Source organism: Chlorocebus sabaeus, chromosome 12, assembly GCF_047675955.1.
Source record: "Chlorocebus sabaeus isolate Y175 chromosome 12, mChlSab1.0.hap1, whole genome shotgun sequence".
NCBI classification, from domain to species: Eukaryota; Metazoa; Chordata; class Mammalia; order Primates; family Cercopithecidae; genus Chlorocebus; species Chlorocebus sabaeus.
In genome coordinates this window covers 13,910,102-13,933,843 of record NC_132915.1, presented here as the reverse complement: position 1 = coordinate 13,933,843, position 23,742 = coordinate 13,910,102, and the positions used below count along the sequence as shown (strand labels likewise).

Below are 23,742 nucleotides of genomic sequence, written 5' to 3'. Positions count from 1 at the left end.
TAAGAAGCATACACATTTAAAAGTTTAAATAGTGAGAGATCGCCTAAACAACTCTGACAACTACTTTGCTAGTGCTAAAAAATACAGGGCCTAGTCCACAAAGTAACATAATCAACTAAAACAGTATGGGCCAAGCCACTCCCAACAATAAAAATAATCTGAGACAAAGTAGTTGAAACAAGAGAGAAAAATACTGAGAGGCTGTTATGAACTGAATTTGTTAAATTAAGTTTAGCCAGCAGACTGGGCATACTGCCTATGAGCTAGCCCTGCTCTGCAAGGAGCAGTTAAAAAAAAAAAAAAAAAGTTTAGTCTAAAGCTGCCTCCTTACATTTTTTTTTTGGCAGAGTCTCGCTCTGTCGCTAGGTTGGAGAGCAGTGGTGCGATCTCGCTCACTGTAACCTCCGCCTCCCAGGTTCAAGCAATTCACCTGCCTCAGCCTCCCAAACAGGTGGGATTACAGTTGGATGCTACCATGCCCAGCTACTTTTTGAACTCCTGACTTCAGGTAATCTTCCCACCTCAGCCTCCTAAAGTGTTGGGATTACAGGCATGAGCCACCGCGCCTGGCCCCCACTGCTTCTTTACATATTTTAAGTTCAACTTGAAAGTTTCCCCATACATAGTGAACTGTAACCTAACAATATATAAACAAACTGTAACCTACTTTTGTACCAATCACCCAGTTTTAGCCAATCACAGGTGGCCAACTGTCAAACTATGTTCAAATGAGGCAAAGGTGGAGCTGTAACCAGTCCAGCTGTTCCTGTACCTCACTTCTGTTTTCTGTCCATAAATACTACCTGACCATCTGACAGCCCAGGAGTAGCTCTGAACCTATTCTGGTTCTGGGGGCTGCTGAATTGTGAATCGGTCTTTGCGCATTTGAACTGTTCGATTTAATTTATCTGAAGTTTTTAACAAATTGTATTCTCCCTAAAGACACCTTGAAGCCCTAACCCCCAGTGTCCGTGAATGTGACCTTATTTGGAATTTGGGTCTTTAGAGATGTAATCAAGTTAAGATGAAGTCATGCTGAATTAGGTAGGGCCCTAATCCAATATGACTGGTGTCCTTATACAAAGAGGTGAAGACACAGATACACAGAGAATGCCACATAACAACACAGGTAGAGATTGGGGTGATGACACAGCAAGCCAAAGGAATGCCATGGATTGACAGCTGCCACTCAGAAGCTAGAAGAGGCATGGAAATATTCTACTCAGAGTCTCAGAGAGAGAATGGCCCTGTTGACGTGTGGATTTGAAACTCTACTAGACTCTAGAACTGTGAAAAATAAATTTCTGTTGTTTTAAGCCACCAAGTTTGCGGTATTTTTTTATGGCAGCCCTGAGAAACTAATAAAGAGGCTTTCAATTGTGGATTAACAATTTTAACCAGTAATATCAGGTTGGTGCAAAAGTAATTGCAGTTTTTACCAAGTACATTGTTCTATAAAAGGAAATAAGATAGAAACAACACCAGTAGCTGGTTTCTGACTTGGAAAGGACATTCAGGAGGAGATGCTGCTGGAAATGAAGCACTGGTAGGTTGGCTGCTGTTTGCTTTACAGAAAGTAAAGGCTGATAGAACTGCAAATGGCTGAAGTGCAAAGGGCGGATCCTTCACACTCATTTTGTTTTACATTTTCTGATTCTCTAATATAAACTCCATTATTGCCTTATTTTCTGTTTCCCCCAAATCATCTTAATTCCTAAAAGAAAATAGTGGGCAATCAAAAGTTCTGAAAGATCTGACTTCTGAAAGGTTATCATCTAGTGAGGAAAATGTCTTTCCTTTAAAGTAACTGTGTGGATAGCATTGTAAAGAATATTTAGAAAGCAATGGAGATGGAAATTTAACAGAAAAATATAAAGTGAAAATACTTTTTTCTAAGTCTTGGGACATTACTATGGGAATAAAACACTTTTACTACTTCTTTCATTAAACAATAATAAGGAAGGTCCTTATATACCCAACTCTTCCTTCTATTAAAACAAAACACATACTAGAGTTGTATTTTAGCATTTCTTTTAAAAACAATGGGCACATTAAATGTTGGTCATATAACTAATGCTAAGGATGTCTAGGAAAAAAGGGCCTTCTATACAGTTTTTACTCTGAAGAAAAGAAATGGGCCGGGTGCAGTGGCTCACACCTGTAATCCCAGCACTTTGGGAGGCCAAGGCGGGTGGATCACGAGGTCAGGAGTTCTAGACCAGCCTGGACAATACTGTGAAACCCTGTCTCTACTAAAAATATAAAAATTAGCCAGGTGTGGTGGCGTGCACCTGTAGTTCCAGCTACTTGGGAGGCGGAGGCAGAAGAATCACTTGAACCCGGGAGGTGGAGGTTGCAGTGAGCTGAGATCATGGCACTGCACTCTAGCTTGGGTGACAATGCAAGACTCCATCTCAGAAAAAAAAAATGACCATCGAATGCATAAAAATGTACATTCAAGGCGAGTCACAGAGGGTCAGAAAGAGAGCTGCACACCTGTAATCTCAGCACTTTGGGAAGCTGAGGCAGATGGATTGCTTGAGGCTGGGAGTTTCAGAACAGCCTGGGCAATGTACTGTGACCCTGTCTCTACAAAAAAAAAAAATTAGCTGGATGTGGTGGTGCTTGCCTGTAGTCCTAGCTACTTGGGAGGCTGAGGCAAGAGGACTGCTTGAACCCAGGAGTTGGAGGTTACAGTGAGCTATATGCCACTGAACTCCAGTCTGGGCAACAGAGAGAGGCCGGCGCGGTGGCTCACACCTATAATCCCAGCACTTTGGGAGGCCAAGGTGGGTGGATCACCTGAGCAACATGATGAACCCTGTCTCTACCAAAAATACAAAAAATTAGCCTGGTGTAGTGGCGTGTGCCTGTGGTCCCAGTTGCTTGGGAGGCTGAGGTGGGAGGATCACTTGAGCCTGGGAGGCAGAGGTTGTAGTGAGCCGAGATCGCACCACTGCATTCCAATCTGGGTAACAAGAATGAGACCCCGTCTCAAAAAAACAAAAACAACTAGTCATATGATTTTTGCCTATAACAGTAGAAAACAGGAAACAACCCAAATGCTTATCATGAGTTCAATTAAATAAAGTATGAAATAACCACATAATTAAATATTGTAAAATGTGGATTCATTTAAAATAACAGAGATCTGTATTTACTAATACGGAAAACCGCTCATGGCTAATATTTTTTAAAAGCCAGTTATGAAACAGTCTATTAAATAATCCCATCTTCATTTAAGTATAACATGGATATATATATACATGTATATATTCATATAAATTTATATATGTGTACAGAAAACACATACCAAAATATTAACTGGTTATATTTCTGGTTATATCTGTAAGTGACCTTTGCTTCCTTTTAAGACTTTCCTAAACTTTATGCAATGAACACACAAACTTCCACAGTCAGAAAAAAATGTATTTTAAAAATGTTCAGGCAGGGTGTGGTGGCTCACGCCTGTAATCCCAGCCCTATGGGAGGCTGAGGCAAGCAGACTGCTTGAGCCCAGGAGTTCAAGACCAGCCTATGCAACATGGCAAAACTCCACCTCTACAAGAAATGCAAAAATTAGCCAGGCATGGCAGTGTGTGCCTGTGGTCCCAGCTACTCAGGAGGCTAAGGTGTGAGGATACCTTGAGCCAAGGAGGTTGAGGCTACAGTGAAGTGTGATCATCCCACTGCACTCCAGCCTAGGTGACAGAGTGAGAGCTTGTCTCAAAAAAAAAAAAAAAAAAAGATCATTACATTTGATTTTAAATATACACAAATTCACATCCATTCATTGAAGTAATATTTACAGAATACCTGTGTAACAGGTACTATGAATACATAGGTGAACAAGATAGTATCTGTTCTCAGGATGATTATCGTCTATTGGGAAAGCAGACAACACAAATAATTTTAAGTGTTACCTCATTTGCTTCACTCTGTTGCTGTTCCTTCTTTTTTCTTCTTTTCTCTCTTTTTTTCTCATTTGTAGTTGACTTGCTTCCTAAAGTTTGAGACTTTCCAGTATTTCGACCTTTACCTTTTCCAGGTTCTGAATCAGAACCACTGCCACTATCCACTTGTAACAGGGCAAAACGAGAAGCGGTAGTGGGAACAGAACTAAGTACTGCTGAGGCCATCGTAAAGATTTTTCTTTTAAGATACTTCTGTCAAGAACAATTTCTGTGGGGAGGGAGAAGAATAGGCAGATGGGTAAACAAACACTCAGTAAAATCTGTTGTAGATGCTAAAACAACCATATGTATATGAAGTAAATTTCTTCTGACACTGGCTTTAGTAAATTTGGATTAATACCCACAGCACTATTAGCAGTAACATACTTTTATATTTAAGCAAACAATGTAACATTTTACAATAGAAAAATGACATAAGATTTCACAGATATAATGTGCTCATTTTTCCATGTATACTTTAAAAATGCATGGTTTTCCTCTCTCAATAATTCTGTAATATATACATATTTATAAAGAACATCCTAAATCAATATGGTTTACAGTGGAAAAGAGTATCATTTTTTCATTATACACAAAAAAGGATCTTTAGTCCAACTACGTGTTAACTCCCAACTTCCAATAAAAGAAAAAAAAGGAGTAAAGACAGAATACCATTTTTATCATATATAAAATATTACCGTAAGTTTGATTCTGGAGACTGTGATTTAGAACTGACAGCAAAAATAAAGAGCTTAAATTCTCTTAACCAAAGGAAACTTTTCAAAATGCCTTCTGCATTATGTTTTAGTTCACTAGCTTCCATGCAAGCATAGGTGAGTGTAGCTTCATGTCATGTGCTGTCAGCTTTTCCACAACCGTTTAGACTTAGAAGGGACCTTAAAAGTCCCCCAGTAGCTCCTAATCCAAATCCTTTAGTTATACAGCTAAGGTAAGTGGAGTTTAAGTTGGTTATGTGACTTCCCTTAGTTCTTTCTGGAAGTTAGTGGCTGAGTCTCCACTTGGACCTAGATTTGCTGAACCTTAATCTGAAAGTCCAAATTAAGAAGCCCTGTAACAACCAGAAGACTAAGTACTCTTCCAACTAAAAAAGACACAGATTGTCTTAACAGAACAGCAACTCAGAAATTTGTATTTTGAAATGTTTCAGGTACACAGAAACTGAATAAAGTATTCGGTTTGAAAAAATTAAGATGAACACTCCAAGTAGCCAGCACAAAGGTTAACAAAACGTTAACTGACTCCTATGCTTCTCTCCAACTGCATTCCCCCACTGCACCAGCCAGAGGTAACAAGTATCCCGATTTCCGTATAACTTACTCCTTTGCTTTTCTTTATAGTTTTATCCTATGTCTTGATTCGCAGTGCTCATATCTGAATGAACTGCTGTCATTTCCACAATATCCCACTGGTTACATATATATTTCTTACTACATCACATTATCACACAGGTCCACCCTATTCATTGTGGGAAAGGGCTATGTAAAGGTGAATACTAAGAAGTAAGGATCATTAAGATCCATTCTGAAAGCCAACCATACACTATCGTTTGTATGTTTTCAGGAGGAAAGAAAAATGAGCAGCACATATTCAATCTTCCACCTTAAGTAACCAGAAAAACATTAGGAAATCTTTCAAGTTTTTGGTACACAATGAAGAAAAATCACAGTAAGAACTGAGGTCTGAAGATGCTGTCTAGCCGTCATTAAATCATTGCATTTTTATTACAATATCATGTTAAGACAAATTGCTTCTGTGTCTAGAAATATGCAAATCAAGACAAAATATGACAATGTACAAAGATGATACCACATGATAAATTGTGACAGATTTTTGCTTCCAATCTTTCCTGCAAGCATGGGAATGAAAGTTTCATAAGTTATGACAAAGGAGAAAATGTTTCAAAACGGAAAAGAAATTCCAGAAATATTATCAAAAAGATGAATTCTGCTTCAACCTCAACATATTTTATTAAAATAATCCTATAGGCCGGGTGCAGTGGCTCACACCTGTAATCCCAGCACTCTGGGAGGCTGAGGTGGGTAGGTCACTGGAGGCCAGGAGTTTGAGACCAGCCTGGGCAACATAGTGAGACCCTGTCTCTACTAAAAATACAAAAAATTAGCTTGGCATGGTGATGCGCACCTGTAATCCCAGCTATTCCAGAGGCTGAGGCATGAGAATCTCTTGAACCCAGGAGGTGGAGGTTGCAGTGAACTGAGATTGCACCACTGACTACAGCCTGAGCAACGGAGTCAGACTCTCTCTCAAAAAAATAGTAACAATCCTATATAAAATGTTACTTTCTTGAGCACTCAAGGTACAATAATCCTATGTAATTGTTCAACTATCATTATATTCAATTTTAAATGTTGGGGCTATTAATTGGAAGTGGCAGCTGTATTACTGTTCACAAATATTCACTGTCCCTCCCTGAAGGGGAATTACACTATACATCACTTCTCTGTTGAAGGCAGGCATAACTAGGTAACTTACTTTGGCCAGTGAAATATAAACTTTAAAAAGCTTTACAAGTCAGTGTGTGGTTCAACGTGTCCTCTTTTCCTTGCTTCTGTGATTGCAGAAGCATATACTGAGATGGAATCTCTATCAGCCAGATCTAATAAAGTCTGCAACCACAGTGAACAAAGCCCCCTTACTAACCTGTGATGGACATATAGCTTGAGCAAGAAAGCAACTTTGCTGCTTTCAGCTGCTGAGATTTTCAGATTGCTCTTGAAGCCTTATCATGACTTATAACTTACACAAAGAAATTTCTTTCTATTCTAGGACTGATATGAAAACTGTGAATTTCATATATGGATTATTTGCATGCATTAAATGTTCATAAATTTCTATTCTGAAACATCTCTCCAAGGCTCATAGAAATTTTATTTCTGTAGCATAAGACAGCTATCTTACCAGGATATCCTTAGACAGTCTCCCTTGGGCCTTGGGGCAGCCGGAAACCCCTGAAAAAGTAAGAGCCTCTGTTCCAGTCACTTCCAGATACAAGCAACCTCATCCGGTGCTCCTCAGTGGGTAGCTCCTGCACATGCCACTCTGGAGTTATGTCAACTATGAAAAGGGAAGTGCTCCAAGTCCTAGTAATCTACCTCAGCAGACAACTGCAGAATGCACTGTTACTCATTATTATAGACAGGCTTGTAAAACTGTTGGAAGATTATGTTCAAGGTGCCTAAACAGCAAGGCACAAGGTAGAATAAGCAGGAAGTCAAGAACAGGGGAGCCCAAAATCGAGGGAGCAAGGTTTCCTTAAAGTAACAGCCTTAAATCTCTGTATTGATTATATTTTTCCCCATTTGCCAGTGACATCCATTTTCAGCAACATCAAATCTAGCTGCAAGGTGACTGCTCAAACAATGCATATGCTTTCTGTCACCTAGAACTTTGTCATTACTTTTAAACACTTGAAATTAGAAAGTCCAATTGAATCTGAAATCCTGTCATTCACTGATTTATTCATTTGTTTATTTTTGAGACAGGGTCTCGCTCTGTCACCCAGGCTGGAGTGCAGTAGCCTGATTATGGATCACTGCAGCCTTGACTTCCTGGGCTGAAATGATTCTCCCACATCAGCCTCCTGAGTAGCTAGGACTACAGGTGTGTGCCACCATGCCTGGTTAATTTTTTCTACTTTTTATAGAGATGGGGATCTTCCTATGTTGCCTAAGCTGGTCTCAAACTCCTGGGCTCAAGTGATCCTACTGCCTTGGCCTCACAAAGTGCTGGGACATGAGACATGAGCCACCGCAACTGCCCCAAATCCTTTCATCTTTATCACAAGGAATTTTCTATTACATTTTTGATGAAAAGAGCTGTTAGATTATTTAAAAATAATTTCAACTGTTGCAAATTACTGAATGCTTAGATAAAAATTGCTTGTTTTTATTACCTCCTCATACAAATGAAGTTTTAATGGACACTCAATCCTAAGAAATCATTATTTAAAAGTCTAGATCAGGAACTGAATATTTTCATTGGTGGATAAACTGATTTTAAAAATGAAAAGTTAATGTTCACAGAAGCAAGTACAATTATCTCATTAGAAACCCTGAAAAGAGTCTGAAGTTTTATAGAAATTCAACATTTAGTGTCTTTCCTATTAATTTATATTGTTTTACTTATCCTAATCATATACTATAACAAAAACGTTTTTCACATTTTTTTCCATCTAGTTCAATACAGACACCTTTAAATCTCTTTCCAGTTTTGGGAGAATGAGATGCCTCTGGTTCTTTGTGTCAGTAATGCAAAAAGCAAATGGCAGGGAGCACCAGCACAAGACCACTGACCTGGAGCCAGAATGCCCATCACACCCAACCTGCTACTTACTGTAAGTCCTTGAGCAACCTACTTGATCTCTCTGAGTTGTTGTAAAGACTGAAGAAGTTAATATATGTAAAGTACTTAGAACAGTAGCCAGAAGCACTCACTATAGTCATGCATCACTTAACGATGGGGACACGTTGTGAGAAACGCATCATTAGGTGATTTCATCACTGTGTGAGTATCACACAGAGTACTTACACAAACCTCACTGGTACAGCCTACTATCCACCTAGGCTACATGGTATGGCCTAGTGCTCCTAAGCTACAAATCTGTATAGCATGTGACTGTATCGGAGGCAACTGTAACACAATGGTAAGTATTTGTGTATCTAAAGAAAAAGTACAATAAAAATACTGCTTTATATGTCCATCATTGACCAAAACAAAACATAGTTAATGCAGCACATGACTATATACGCATTTACGGGTGTTACTATTATTATGACACTGAAATGTGCCACGAGACACTATGAGACATAGGAGAATTGGTACAAACTATTTAAAAATTTGACTAAGCATGCCTGACTCCACTGCAAAGTGTTTTGAAACTTAAACAACATGTGGCCCCTATACAAGCTAAGGCTTTAATCTTTGAAATGAAAGAAAAAAGTTTTTAGGCATTGAGTAGTAGGTGAGTGGTCAGCCAGTGAAAAGAGTTAAAGACCTAAAGATTACACATAACATACTACAGAAGGAAAATACCTATCTACCAGAAACCCAAGAGTCACATTTGAGACTATATCTTAAATAGTGGGCATATAATAGATACTAAATGTTTCTTGAATGAATGAAAAGTAACAAAAGAAAGACAAAACAAAAAGAAAGTATTATGACAAATACTGTTAATCAAGAAAAAAATCAATGACAAACACTCAAAAGACAAAATTATTTTTCTGGTAAAGCAGCTACCTATGCTACGTCACATCAGCAACCTATGTGTTAACATGTCTTAACTTCCGAAAGGGTAAAATGGAAAGGGGGAAATGCTCCTTTAATGATCCCTTGTTTGATCAGGGTAAGGTGCAAAAAAAAGAGTAAGACAGTGGCAGCCACTTGCCATTATATTACACTTTACCTAACAGTAAATATTAAAGACAAAAAATACTACTACTTAATCTGCAGCTAAGGGGATAGGAGATGAAACAACTGGAAGGGCTCAATCATGTGCTATGTTATACTTAAAAAAAAAATAGCCAACATATCAACACATCATCCACCTCAACAGCCTTGACAGAAATCTACATACTATGTCAAAAGGTACGCTGACCAGTACTTCAGAAGTGGAAAAGAAGGAAATGTAATTTTAAATGAAAGAACGGACTAAAACTTAATATGAAAATAATCCCCAATTTCTAAATATGTCTATTATTTATACACATACCAAAAAGAAGAAATACATGGGATTACTCACTAATTTTCCTTACTATAGTTTTTACTATTTCCCCAAATGTTCTATAATGACTATATATATACACACACATACACACACACACACACACACACATATATATATATTTTTTTTTTTTAACTGAGACAGGGTCTTACTCCCACACCAAGGCTGGAACAGTGGTGTGATCATGGCTCACTGCAGCCTTGACTTCCTGGCCTCAGGTGATTCTCCCACCTCTGCCTCCCGAGTAGCTGGGACTACAAGCATGTGACACCATGCCTGGCTAATTTTTTGCAGAGTCAGGGTTTTGCCATGTTGCCCAGACTGGTCTTGAACTCCTAGGCTCAAGTAATCCCCTTACCTCAGCCTCCCAAAGTGCTGGGATTACAGGAATGAGCCACCATGCCCAGCTCTACAATGATCGTATTACTTTCAAAAAAAAAAAAAAAAAAAAAAAACCCAGAAAGAACAAATGGTTATCTATACACAAGTTGAAAAAGTTAAGCATAATGTAATCAATACAATATTGATTTTTTTGCCCTGTGTCAAAATTTAGAAAGGGCAACTACAGGTCAGAATTGACAATGAGACGCCTTTGGCCATTCATATCAGTGATGCAGAAGTCAAATGACAGACAGCAACTATCGAAGACTAATATGTTGCATACTTTTAAGAGAATATTACCCTCATTAACTAATTTTTCAGAATTTTCAAAAAGATAATCATGTTATGCAATCCAGGAATTCCTCTGTAACTTTTTTTTTTAACCTTGATGAGAAAGAAATAAACAGGGAGACTATGAAAACATTAGGCTTTTAAAAGATACTATATTTCAGGTCATGGCTAGGTAACGTTAGTATTCCTTCAGTCTTGTGTCCTAAACTTCTGCATCTCCACATACAGTCACATCTAAGAGATGTTAGGATAAACAGATTCAAACACAGCTCTTCTCCCTCCCTCTCTATACTTCTTCAAATACATTTGGTCTTTAAAAGTTAGACGCTTCTATGCTCAGTCATTTATATACACATTATAATTAAGGCATACAATGCAAATGAAAATACACTGGACTGCCAATTAAGTTACATATATTAGTCTATGAATATGGTGGCTAATACTGTATATTAAATATTTGCATATTATTAAAATACTACACAAATCAGGTTTTTGGTGCAGAACTCTAATGATTATTTTATTTATATATTTCCCCTCTTCCCTTGGAGCTCCTTTTAAAAACAATTTCAAGGATATCTGGGCTCAGTGGTGCACACCTGTAATTTCAGCAACTTGGGAGACTGAGGCAGGAGATCACTTAAGTTCAGGAGTTTGGGACAGCCCAGGCAACATAGCAAAACCCTATCTCATAAAATAAATGATAAAACTAATTTCAAGGATAATGTATAGTTGAAGGAAGACAAAATAAATCTACAAGATAATTTTAAAAACAGAAACACTTCAGGGCAAAATGTGAAATAAACACACATTCTCAATATGCAGGCAGTTCACCATTTATAAATATATATTCTACTATCTTCCACAATGTAAAGACTACCACTAGTAAAAACTATTAATTTATACTTAAGATGGCAGCAGGCCAGGCGTGGTGGTTCATGCCTGTAATCCTGGTACTCTAGAAGGGCTGAGGTGGGCAGACTGCTTGAGCCCAGGAGTTCAAGATCAGTCAGGGAAACACGGCAAAACTCCTTCTCTACAAAATGTACAACAGTTAGCAGGCATAGCAGTGCATGACTGTGGTCCCAGCTACTTGGGAGGCTAAGGTGGGAGGATCACCTGAGCCTAGGGGTCGAGGCTGTAGTGAGCAGTGATTGTGCCACTGCACTACAGCTTGGGTGACAACCTGAGACCCTTTGTCAAAAAAGAAAAAAAAAAAAAAGATGACAGCAATGTCAAAAGTATAACAAAGTCTCTATTTTACAAATACTTCATACCCAAAAAGCCAATTATTTGACTTATTAAATGTAACAGCATGTTAGCGCTTTCTACGGCAACCCTCTTTCTTCAGATTTTGCATGTACTCCAAGAAAAAACAACTTGAAATTTCTTGAACACACCATCAGTTTACTTGTTCATATCTTTAACTATGCTGTTCTCTTTTGTCTACGATGCCATCTATCTCTTAAATGAAAAACTTCCATTTATTCCTCAAAATCATGCTCAGGTGCTAGCATATCTATGAAGCGTTCTCTGACCTGTTCTAGAAGTCAAACATTCCGCCTCTGTAATATTTCCATATTTTAAACTTACTATTATTGAATGAACTCCAAAAAATTATTTCTTTATTGTTGTGCCTAGTCCCTAAGATCCTGGTTTCAAGATCCTGAAAGACAAACAGTTTCTATTCACCACAGAACCTGACACACAGAAGACTCATTTATTGAACTTAGTGTTTTCTTCAAGTTTACATTCTTCAAGTACACAGCTATCTATGCAGTGAAAGATGTGCTCTACAAGTAGAAAAAGAAAAACATGAGGTACACAATAGACAATCCTCAAGTCCCATAATGCAGATGTGCATGAGCAATTATTAGCAGTTCAAAGTTGTTTCATTACGGTAAGTGCCATTCTAACTAATCGCCACAACCAATTTTGTCTAGGAAGCATATCTGGTTTTAAAGTGTTGATTTAAGCCAGCTGGGCTTGCTGGCTCACGCGTGTAATCCCAGCAGTTTGGGAGGCCAAGGTGGGTGGATTACGAGGTCAAGAGAGAGAGACCATCCTGGCCAACGCAATGAAACCCTATCTCTACTAAAAATACAAAAACTAGCTGGACGTGGTGGTGCGTGCCTGTAGTCCGAGCTACTTGGGAGGCTGAGGCAGGAGAATCGCTTGAACCTGGGAGGCAGAGGTTGCAGTGAGCTGAGATTGCGCCACTGTACTCCAGCCTGGCAACAGAGCGACAGACTGTCTCAAAAAAACAAAAAACAAAAGTGTTAATTTAAAAGAATTAGGATGCATTGGTTGCTTAAGTAAACTGCTTCTAAAAATGAATAGCCTAAGCTACAAGCAAGAGAATTTCTTTTTTTTTTTCCTCTTTCCATATACATTGGGTCTCACTATGTTTCCCAGGCTGATCTCGAACTCCTGAGCTCAAGTAATCCTCCAGCCTTGGCCTTCCATAGTGCTGGGATTACAGGCATGCACCACCACGCCGACCTAAGCAGAAGAATTCCTAAGAAGCTGGTAGTCTTGGCCTCTATCAAGGTTTGGAGGCACACTGCCATTATGACCTTATCCCTCTCCACTATGACCTCACTAGAATCAAGACAGACAGCAGCAGTCATACCTCAGTCCAGAAGACCACAATTAGGGAACTTCAGCACACACACACACACACACACACACACACAAATTATATATATAAACTCCTTAAGAACAACCAAATATATCACTTTTTATAAGATGAATGATAGCCATCTTATATTAACACTACCAATTAGCCCGACCAAAAAGGTATCAATGTAGATGCCAATTAGTGTGGCCTCACTGAAACATAACTTAGATCTAAATTAACTGAGCGTAATACGAAACGGTATAACTTAGATCTAAATTAACTGAGCATAATATGAAATGGCACCAAGTATCACTGATTTAACACCTGGTGAAATAAAAAATTGTGTTATTTCATGTTCTGTTCTTCAAATAACCAGACAGTATCTTTCACTTTGGCTTCTTAAAAATTAGGGTTCACAGGCTGGGTGTGGTGGCTCACACTTGTAATCCCAGCACTTTGGGAGGCCCAGGTGGGCGGATCACGAGGTCAGGAGTTCGAGACCAGCCTGGCCAGCAAGGCGAAATCCTGTCTCTACTACACACACACACACACACACACACACACACAAAATTAGCCGGGCGTCTGTAATCCCAGCTACTCAGGAGGCTGAGGCAGGAGAGTTGCTTGAACCTGGAAGGCAGAAGGTGCTGTGAGCCAAGATAGCGCCACTGCACTCCAGCCTGGGCAACAAGAACAAAACTCCGCCTCAGGGAGGAAAAAAAAGGGTTCACAATCAGCAAATGTGAAGTGCATACTAAAACTCTGCTCCAAACACACTGTAAATAAAGTAAACCCAATGGGTATGCCCCAAACTCCATTTTTTCCTCATCGTTAAGTACTGCCATCCCTCTCCAATCTGCAGTTCCCAATTTCTGTACGCCAAGAAAGTTAAAAAATACAAGCAGGTACTGAGTGAGGACCTGAGGGATTCTCCCACGAGTAAAGTACATATATTTTCATTTGCCCACAATGTTCTTTTGGTCAACTTCTGGGTTTTGCTCTTACTCCAGAACTGAAGCTACTGTAGTGTTATAAATCTGTTGAGAAAGAAATCTAGATTTCTATGAAGATTTTTAATATTTTAATTAGCCAAAAAGCTTCTCAAATATTTTTATAACTACAAGTCACATTTATTAAATGATTCCAGTTACAATCCCAAGCACATTTACTACACAACAGACAATGCTAAATGGTGAAGACAAGTGTCTCTGGCTTTTTAGTATAAGACAGATGATCTTTCATTAGTCCTTCCAATTAAAGCATTAGCATCAACTCTGAAAAATCTGGTGAAAGAGTGAAAAAGAGGATGAAGAGAAAAGGCAATCAGACAATTTGATAAACTATTTTTGTCATTACTGTTCAATATTTATGAAGCACCCTAATGCTCGAGATCTGACAAAAATTCGGAAACGCTGTTCCAAACAACAACAGAAGAAAAAAAATCAAATTCGTTTACTTTTCAATAGCTGGCGGGGGAGGAGGAGGAGCACTATATTCAAAAAGTAATTCACTATACCTCATTCATGAATGAAAGCCAAATTTCACCCATAGGCTGTTAACCGATGCTCCGAAACTTATTCGCAAAGTACACAGAGAAAGAAATTGCGCTGGGCGACACCTAACTCGGGCAGAGAAGCGGCTTCAAAACCTGAAAGGGAGAAAACGAGTCAGGTCGTTGCTCCAGAAATTTCCGAGCGCCCAGCTCCCTGGGAGGGAGCGCGGGCGCCAGCGGCGGGGAGGGGACGGTGGCACCTGTCACTCGAGCGGCCCCCGCGGGGTCTCAGGAAGCTCAGCGGCCGCCGGCCTGGGAGTCTGGTGCGAGTCCCTCTCCGCCGCCCGGAGCCTTGCGCCCAGCGTCGGGCCGCGGCCCTTTCCGCGGAGCGGCCCTCCCGTGCCCTCTGCCCAGCGGCTCCGGCCAGTGGAGCCCGTCGCCTCAGGCCGAGTCCCCGCCACCCGAGCCCCGGGGCGCCGAGGGGAGCGCTGTCGAGCCGCTGCCTACGCCTCCGGGGCGCCGAGCGGACCACCGCGAGGCGGGCCCGCCTCCGCGTACTCACCGGGCCTCCCGGGCCGCCGGCTCGGCCCTCCTCTCCCTCCTCCCCCCGCCGCCGCCTCTCCCGCGGCTCCCCGGGCGGCCACACTGGGCGTTGAGACTGGTCTGGGTCAAGTGTCGGCAGGGCTGGGGGCAGGCTCGCGCCGGGCTGGGGTCGCGGTCGGCCCGCGGGCTGGGCACTAACGGGTCCCGGGGCGCCGGGGCGGACCGCGGCGGTGAGCGCGGCTGCAGGCTGCGGTGAGGGGCGGGGAGAGCGCGGCTGCGAGCAGGCGGGCGGGCGGAGGGTGGAGGGAAGCCCGAGCGGAGGGGGCGGCGTGAGAGCCTCGGGGCGGGGGCGGGGGCGGGGCCTGGCGCGTCCGCCGTGCGCGGGGGTTTGTTTATTTTCGCGGTTGGTGGCGGCGCTGGCGCTGGTTAGAGGTTCGCCGGTGACGTGCGCGCCCGAGTTGGGGGAGAGGACCAGAACCACCTGCTGGAGAAGGGGAGCTACGGGGGCCGGGCAGGGTCCAAACGCCTCACGTAGGCGGCGGCACCACGGTCTTCGGGGTCACAGGGAAGAGAAGGGCCCTCGAGCGGGTGGAAGGAAGGAGGCCTCCCGAGGGAATGAGACTCCAGGCCACTCCCCCGCAGCAAGGCAGGATCACCTGCGTCTCGGAGAGCAGTTAGAGGGCCCTGGAGTGGAAAAGGGCGGTGGGACCTGGTAGCCCAGGTTCCCTGCAACGTGGGGTTCGACCTCCAGGCAGTGAAGTAGGGATGGTCCTGCAAGTCAAGATTCCAGTAGCAAGACTGCATCAGCTCTCTGTGAGGAAAATAACTAACATTTCTCCGTTCCCTGTAGAGTTGCAGGGCGCTTTAACGTTATCTCCATCAGGTAGTAGTGGTCTAACTTTACGGGCGAAGTTAAGTGACTTACCCAAAGCCTCACAGCTAATAAACGGGAGAGCCGGCACCCAGCCGTACTGGCTTCCAATTCTGTGAGCTTACCAGTGCATCACATTATCTCCATAAATCCCCCTGATTCAACTAATAGTAGACGCCCCACAGGTAAGATGCTGCAGAGTTACAGAGGGGAGTTGAAGATATCTTTGCCTTCAAATAACTAAGGAATAAAACAAAGATAAAATAGACAATAAAAGACAAACCATGATAGGTTCCATGTGAAAAGTGGCAGAATACTGCTGGGAATCAAAGAACCGTGTATATCTGTCTTGGGGATAAAGAAAGAAAGGCAGCGTGAAGGAGTAGGCATTTGGGATTAACCTTGAAGGAGACAGAGTTTTACAGCAAGAAGGGATAGCATGAGTATATATATGAAGGCGAATCAGTGAAAGTTGTGTTGGGGAAAGAGCAAAGACTCCAGGGTATGTTGAGAAGTGGCAGAGACAAAGGAGTATGGGGCCTAAGATACCAAATGGATGAATTTGTATGTAATTCAGCATTTTGAGTTTTCATGGTTCAGAAGTTTGGGGGAAGAAAAGGAGGTTTTTTTTATTTGCGCTATTGATTTATCTGTGAGGAGAAGCAGAAATTAGAGGTGGAAAAACTGACAGTTCTACTGTAGGCCAGGTAAAAGGTAACGATGAGTCTGACCTAAAGGGACAGCCAGGGGAATTTAAAAGAGCATGGTTGAGAGATGATGTGCATGCAGAATCTATAGAATTTGGCAACTGATTGATTAATTGTGGGTAGGAAGAGAGAAATCAAAGAAAGTAGAGGTTTTGAGTTTGTAGGTAATTGCAAGATTGAAAAGAGACAATTACAAACAAAGGAAAGGAGAAGCTACTTCTTGAGAGAAGATCAGTTTAGATTTGGACATTTTAAGAATTCAAAGGGTTGTCAAGACAGCCAGAGAGCCATGGACACTAATATGTTAGAAATAAAGGTTTTGTAGTGCGAGAAAGAGGACCGAACTAGAAAATAGACTCATTAATAATCAGCCTAGCGGTGATATTGCTGTGAGATAAAAGAAGAAGACAAAGGTCAGAATCTTGGAAAACACCCTCTTTAGAGTCTCACTCCTCAAAACGTGGTCAGTGGCCCAGCAGCACTGACATGAGGATGTTAGTTAGAAACTCAGAATCTCAGGGCCCGCCCCAGACCTGCTGAACCAGCATCTTCCACTGAACGAGAATCCGAAGAGATTTGTGCCACATCAAAAACTTTGAGAAGCTCTGATCTAGGTGAGCGAAGCCAGCAAAGAAAGGGTGTAGAACAGAAAGTGGGAGGAGAATAGGGTAATGCAGAATCATCAGCAAGGTAAATTGGAGTTTCACAAAAGCAGGACTGAAAGGAGTGTTGATCAACAATATCCAAAACCACAGAGGTTGAAAAGCACAAGGAAAGAAGGTATGTTTGCATTTTGTGATTAGGTAGTAGGGTCTTTAAGACCACATGGTTCTCATTGAAAGCCTGGAAAGAAAGATTCCCTTTCTGGTCGAGGTTGGTCTAGGGATCCCATCTTCCTCAGTTCCTACATATATGGGACATACCGAGATACGTAGATAGATTTGACAGTGGGAGAAAGTAGTTTCCCTTCCCGTTGCTTCTATTTTCTCAGCAAAATGAGGAACAAGATCATTTTGGCAGACTGCTAATTGTCCATCACAATTTAGTCTCCCCTTCTCCCTGAAAACACAGACTGCTTTTCTCAGCCTGTCTTCCAGTTGCATATGGTCAAGTATTAAGTTATAGGACGTGAGCAGATGTTATATCTGCCACTGTCAGGCCAAGGCGTTTACTTTGAGAGTACTTGTGCCTCTTTCATGCATTTTCCTTTCTGCCAGCTGGACCGTGGACACAGTGACTCTACTTCAGTTATGCAGATGACCACAAGCCTCTGGAGTTGGCAGAGCCACAAGAAAGAAGGTGCCTGGATGAAGGAGAGCTACCCACTGACCTGGACACCCAATTATGTGAGCAAGATATATTTCTATTGAGTTGGAGCCATAACATTTTGCAGTCTATTTGTTATAGTAGTTTAGCCTACTCTAGGTAATGTAGTCCTTAATGGGAAGTAATGAGAAAAGAAGAGAGAAGAAGGGAGGTGAAATCAGAGTTTGAGTGAGGGAGAATGAACTGACTAAAGAACATGGTAAAGTTTCCAGGCATTACTAAGAGCCCCATTGAATAAGTGGTCATGAATTTAGAGTGAGGCTAGCCACTTGGTTATGCAATTTTCTCCAGCCATAATCAGTTGCTCATGTGCAGGCACTGAGTAGGCAGTTTTGGCAGTAACCAGGACTGAGATTTGACCAGGCAAGCATAATGAGGAGCTAAGGGCAGAGTTGGTGATGGTAGACGCAAAGGAGGCCTTATAATTTCAGAAGTGGTAAGAAGTAAAGTTACGAGAGGAGTGAAGAACGGTGGAAAGATGGTAGAGTGACTGAATTGGTGTTTTTGATTAGGTTGAAGAATTGTTGAAGTTTAGTTACTATATGGAATGACCTTGGAACGATAAGAGATGGATGGAGAGTGGAGGCTTGAATTAAATTAGAGGAGGGGCTGTAGTTATCAGTAATATTAGAGTGTACGGAATGCATTTGAGAATGGATAATTGAGGTACCAGAGGGTACCAGATCCTCTGAAGGGAGGTCAAGGAATTGAGATGCAGTAAGGATTTTGAGTGAACATCCACCTAGTTATATATATATCTATTCTACATATGTACATACATATATACACATACCCCTCACAAAGAATTACCGCAAGAGTAATACCACAATAGTGTTGTAGTAGTGTGTAGTTTTGGAGAGAGTGATAGTAGCCCTAGTACTAAAATCTTTCATCTATGAGTGAGGGGTTGAATTCTTCAAATTAGGCTGCACAGGGACATCAGTGGTTTAATATGTTAAACTCTTGCAAATATCACATTTCATTAAACAGATGCTTTCACGTTTTATGTTGCTAAAGTAAGATTTCTAATTGCTTCTCTCCGACCTCTCAAATTACAATGGTAACTGCCTTCTTTTACAGGAAATGCCCATCTGTCTGTATTATAAACCAGACACATGCCAGGTTTTCCAGTTTAAATGACAGTGCTTTAAAACTTGTCATAGACTACTCTGTCCTACCTCCAACGTGTATTTCAAGTAGATACATCTACAGTGATGCTAGCTCTGCCACATCAAACAATGCACAGTAAATGTTCAAAATCTACATTAAAAACCTCGGTTATAAAGAGCTAGATACCCTGTTTTACATGATGTGATTATTATTCATTGCATAATCAGAACATCTGTATCAGAACATCTCATATACCCCATAAATATATACACCTGCTGTGTATGCACAAAAATTAAAATTACTATTATTTTTGAGATGGAGTCTTGCTCTGTCAACCAGGCCAGAGTGCAGTGGTGCAGTCTCAGCTCACTGCAACTTCCGCCTCCCTGGTTCAAGCAATTATCCTGCCTCAGCTTCCCAAGTAGCTGGGACTACAGGTGCATGCCACCATGCCTGGCTATTTTTTGTATTTTTAGTAGAGACAGGATTTCACCATGTTGCCAGGCTAGTTACAAACTCTTAATCTCAAGTCATCCACCCACCTCAGCCTTCCAAAGTGCTGAGATTACAGGCATGAGCGACAGCACCTGGGCCAAAACTTAAAATTAAAAATTAAAAAATTAAAACTTCAGTTATAGCTTAAGTTAACAATAAGTGGGGATTGACTAAAGACCTGATAAATTGAAAATAAGATTACTCGTACCTTGGGAAATGATGTACTATGTTATATAACGTAGGGGCTTTGGACTCAGACTGCTAGGGGTAGAATTATGAGGTTATTGTGAGGATAAGACACGTTACACACACACACACACACACAACCATTCTAAAGACTGCAAGTACATATAAGCATTAAGTTAGGTATGGTTATTCTATTATCATACTTATTTCTAATTATTATGGAATTGCTTTGACTGTACATGGACTTTTCCTACTTAGAAAATGTTCATTACATCTGTACATGTTAAAACCCAGTGGCAAGGGGACTTCTGGTTAAGCATAGTTCATTGAACACACGTTTGTCTCCACTTACTCCAGAGACCTCATTAAAATGACAGTAAAGGAATAAAAAAGATATAAATCTATAAAGAAAAAGCACACAGGGAAAGAGCTCCCCGCTGAATAAAATGCCAACAAAACTTAGGAACATGGAAAACAGATGAATGAGTGATCACTGACTTACCAAAGCCTCCAAAGTGACTACTTAAGCTTTTGGGAGGAGGCAGAACCAGCCGTTAAGTGAACCTATCCATGTCGCAGCACCCTGGAAAGGCTCTAAAACTAGAGCTGCCTTCTCTTCGAAAGTAGAGGGAGAGCAGGGCTGAAAAGGAGAATTCACTGTGAATGTTTTCTAAAGAGAATGAGATCCTGCCTCCCCTATATACCCTACTCCATTCCATGCTGCCCAAATTCACCAGAAGATAGGTGGTTTACTTTCTGGAGAGGTTGATTCAGAGCTTTCCTGGGCACCAGGCAGAGCTGAAGACAGGGATGACTCACTACACAGAAAAGCAGAATTAAGTGAACTTGTGCATATTAAATTATCAGGCAGACCCCTTTCCCCCAGCTTCATTCACAAATTCAGATCCTAGAATACTGGGATCCTGTCAAGAGACTGGAAGCTTCCTCTTAGGGGAAAACCAGCTGCTCCAAGAGAAGAGGTCTCCAAATACTGAGGTTTGGGGATCGCATGGTAAAGAGTGTGGCTTGTTGCCTGTCTCCTACGGTCAGCCCAATAGTCAGCAATCCCTGATTGTACCTACGAGGGCTCTCATCAACATTTGATTGCCTCATTCTTTTATTTGAAAAATTTTGGCTGGGCGCACAGGCTAACACCTGTAATCCCAACACTTTAGGAGGCTGAGGTGGGAGGATCACTTGAGCCCAGGAGTTCAAGACCAGCTTGGGCAACATAGTGAGATCCCATCTCTACAGAAAAGAATAAAAAATTAGATGGGTCTAGTGGTACACACCTGTAGTCCTAGCTACTTGGGAGGCTGAGGCTTGGAGGATCATTTGAGCCAGGAGTTTGAGGCTGCAGTGAACTGTGATTGCACCACTGTACTCCGGCCTGGTTGACAGAGTGAGACTCTCTAAAATAATAATACAAATTTTAAAGGTTTTTTAAAGATACGGTATCTCTGTGTTGCCCAGGCTGGCCTCAAAGTCCTGGCCTCAAATGATCCTCCTGCCTGTGTAAATTAGTTCAACCATTGTGGAAGACAATGTGGCAATTCCTCAAAGATCTAGAACTAAATACACTATTTGACCCAGCAATCCCATTACTGGGTCTATATCAAAAGGATTATAAATCATGCTACTATAAAGATACATGCACATGTACGTTTATTATGGCACTATTCACAATAGCAAAGACTGGGAACCAACCCAAATGTCCATCAGTGACAGACTGGATTAAGAAAATGTGGCACATATACACCATGGAATACTACGCAGCCATAAAAAAGGATGAGTTCATGTCCTTTACAGGGACATGGGTGAAGCCGGAAACCATTATTCTCTGCAAACTGTTACAAGGACAGAAAACCAAACACCACATGTTCTCACTCATAGGTGGGAATTGAACAATGAGAACACTTGGACACAGGGCGGGAACATCACACACCGGGGCCTGTTGGGGAGTGGGGGCTGGGGGAGGGATAGCATTAGGAGAAATACCTAATGTAAATGACGAATTGATGGGTGCAAGCAGACCAGCATGGCACATGTATACCTATGTAACAAACCTGCACGTTGTGCACATGTACCCTAGAACTTAAAGTATAATAATAATAACAAAAAAGATCCTCCTGCCTCAGCCTTCCAAGTAGCTGGGACTACAGGCATGAGCCACCATGCCCAGCTATCACCTTATTCTTAAATGTGGTGAACAGCTGATTATCTCCATTTATTTGAAGAAACCTCCTTACATGAAAGACAGAACCTACAATGAACAAACAAGAAAAGAAAAAAAAAAAAGAGCTTCAGTGGCCAGGTGTGGTGGCTGACACCTATAATCCCTGCACTTTGGGAGGCCGAGGTGGTTGGATCACTAGAGGTCAGAGGAGGGTGGATCACTAGAGGTCAGGTGTTCGAGACCAGCCTGGCCAACATGGTGAAACCCCATCTCTACTAAAGATACAAAAAAGTAGCTGGGCGTGGTGGCACACACCTGTAATCCCAGCTACTTGGGAGGCTGAGGCAGGAGAATTGCTTGAACCCAGGAGGCAGAGGTTGCAGTGAGCTGAGGACAAGCTACTACACTGCAGCCTGGGCAATAAAAGCAAAACTCAGTCTCAAAAAAGAAAGAAAAAAAAAAGGACCTGGAGGAAATAAAAGCAGTGCAGAAAGCAAGAAAACATGTCAAAATCAAGAAATTCTCAAAAATTTTAGCTTCCATATACTCTTCTCCCTCAGAAAACTGCTGGAAGGAGCACTCCATCCAAGTAAAGGTGTATATCAAGAAACAGAAAAACATGTGGCTAGGCACAGTGGCTCACACCTGTAATCTCAGAACTTTGGGAGGCTGAGGCGGGTGGATCACTTTAGGCCTGAAGTTTGAGACCAGGCTGGCCAATATGGTGAAACCACGTCTCTACCAAAAATAAATAAAAAAATTAAAAAAAAAAAACAACCCGATGTGGTGGCACATGCCTGTAATAACAACTACTTGAGAGGCTGAGACAGGAGAACCACTTCAACCTGAGAGGCAGAGGCTGCAGTGAGCTGAGATTATGCCACTATACTCCAGCCTGGGTGACAGAGTGACAGTCTGTCTCAAAAAAGAAAAAGAAAAACGTGGGATCTGGTAAACCGGAACTCCAACAAAGCAGAAAACAGAGAATTCCCTAGATCAAGCTTTTCCAACCCGTGGTGTGTGGCCCAGGATGACTTTGAATGTGGCCCAACACAAATTTGTAAACTTTCTTAAAACATACTTTTTTGTGGTTTTTTATTTTATTTTTTAGCCCATCAGCTATTGTTAGTGTATTTTATGTGCGGCCCAAGACAATTCATTTTCTTCCAATGTGGTCCAAGAAAGCCAAAAGATTGGACACCCCTGCCCTAGATGAAGGTGAAGAGAGGTTCCAGGAGGTCAGCTGTGTAGCAGGCCTGGAGAGCACACTAGAGGATGGAAGCCTCTAGAAGGGATGTCTCCAAGAAAAGAAAATGGAAATGATGGATTACCTAATATGTCTGAACCTTTTGAACAACATTTCACAACTCTGGTGGAAAATACGGGGATGTAATTGTGATAGGTATAGAGAAAACTAAGTAACCTGCAGGTGTGGTGGCTCACATCTGTAATCCCAACATTTTGGGAGCTGAGGCGGGAGGATGGCTTGAGCTCAGGAGTTTTGAGACTAGGCCAGGCAACATTTTGAGACTTTGTCTCTACCTTAAAAAAAAAAAAAAAAAAAGTCAGGTGTACTGGTACACATCTGTAGTCCCAGCTACTCAGGAGGCTGAGGTGGGAGCCTGGGAAATTGAGGCTGCAATGGGCTGTCATTGCGTCACTGCACTCCAGCCTTGGTGAAAGAATGAGATCCAGTCTCAAAAAAAAAGAGAGAAAGAGAGAGAGAGATAAAACTAAGCTACTTAAGAAAAAGGGAATAGCCAGACACAGTGGCTCACGCCTGTAATCCCAGCACTTTGGGAGGCCTAGGCGGGCAGATCAGGAGTCAGG

General features: G+C 41.7%; 1 protein-coding gene and 1 long non-coding RNA gene across 4 annotated transcripts in view; one reads left to right on the top strand and one right to left on the bottom strand.

Moving 5' to 3' along the window:
- The window catches only part of GKAP1 (G kinase anchoring protein 1), an 80,999-nt gene extending 65,653 nt beyond the window's left edge, over positions 1-15,346 (bottom strand). The window contains exons 1-3 of one of the 3 annotated variants that reach the window (XM_073021493.1): positions 15,061-15,346; positions 14,523-14,654; positions 3,924-4,182 (exon numbers count right to left, since the gene is read on the bottom strand). In XM_073021493.1, the coding sequence (XP_072877594.1) occupies positions 3,924-4,139 (216 nt within the window). In that variant the 5' untranslated portion in view covers positions 4,140-4,182; positions 14,523-14,654; positions 15,061-15,346. Of the gene's footprint in view, positions 1-3,923; positions 4,183-14,522; positions 14,655-14,758; positions 15,014-15,060 lie in introns of those variants that run through there. The other 2 variants (XM_007969604.3, XM_073021494.1) reach the window with 2 other exon arrangements.
- A 68-nt stretch (positions 15,347-15,414) lies between these two features.
- Positions 15,415-23,742, top strand: part of LOC119624385 (uncharacterized) — a 28,752-nt gene continuing 20,424 nt past the window's right edge. The window contains exons 1-2 of the long non-coding RNA XR_005240464.2: positions 15,415-17,399; positions 17,837-17,965. This is a non-coding gene — a long non-coding RNA (uncharacterized lncRNA). The remainder of the gene's footprint in view (positions 17,400-17,836; positions 17,966-23,742) is intronic.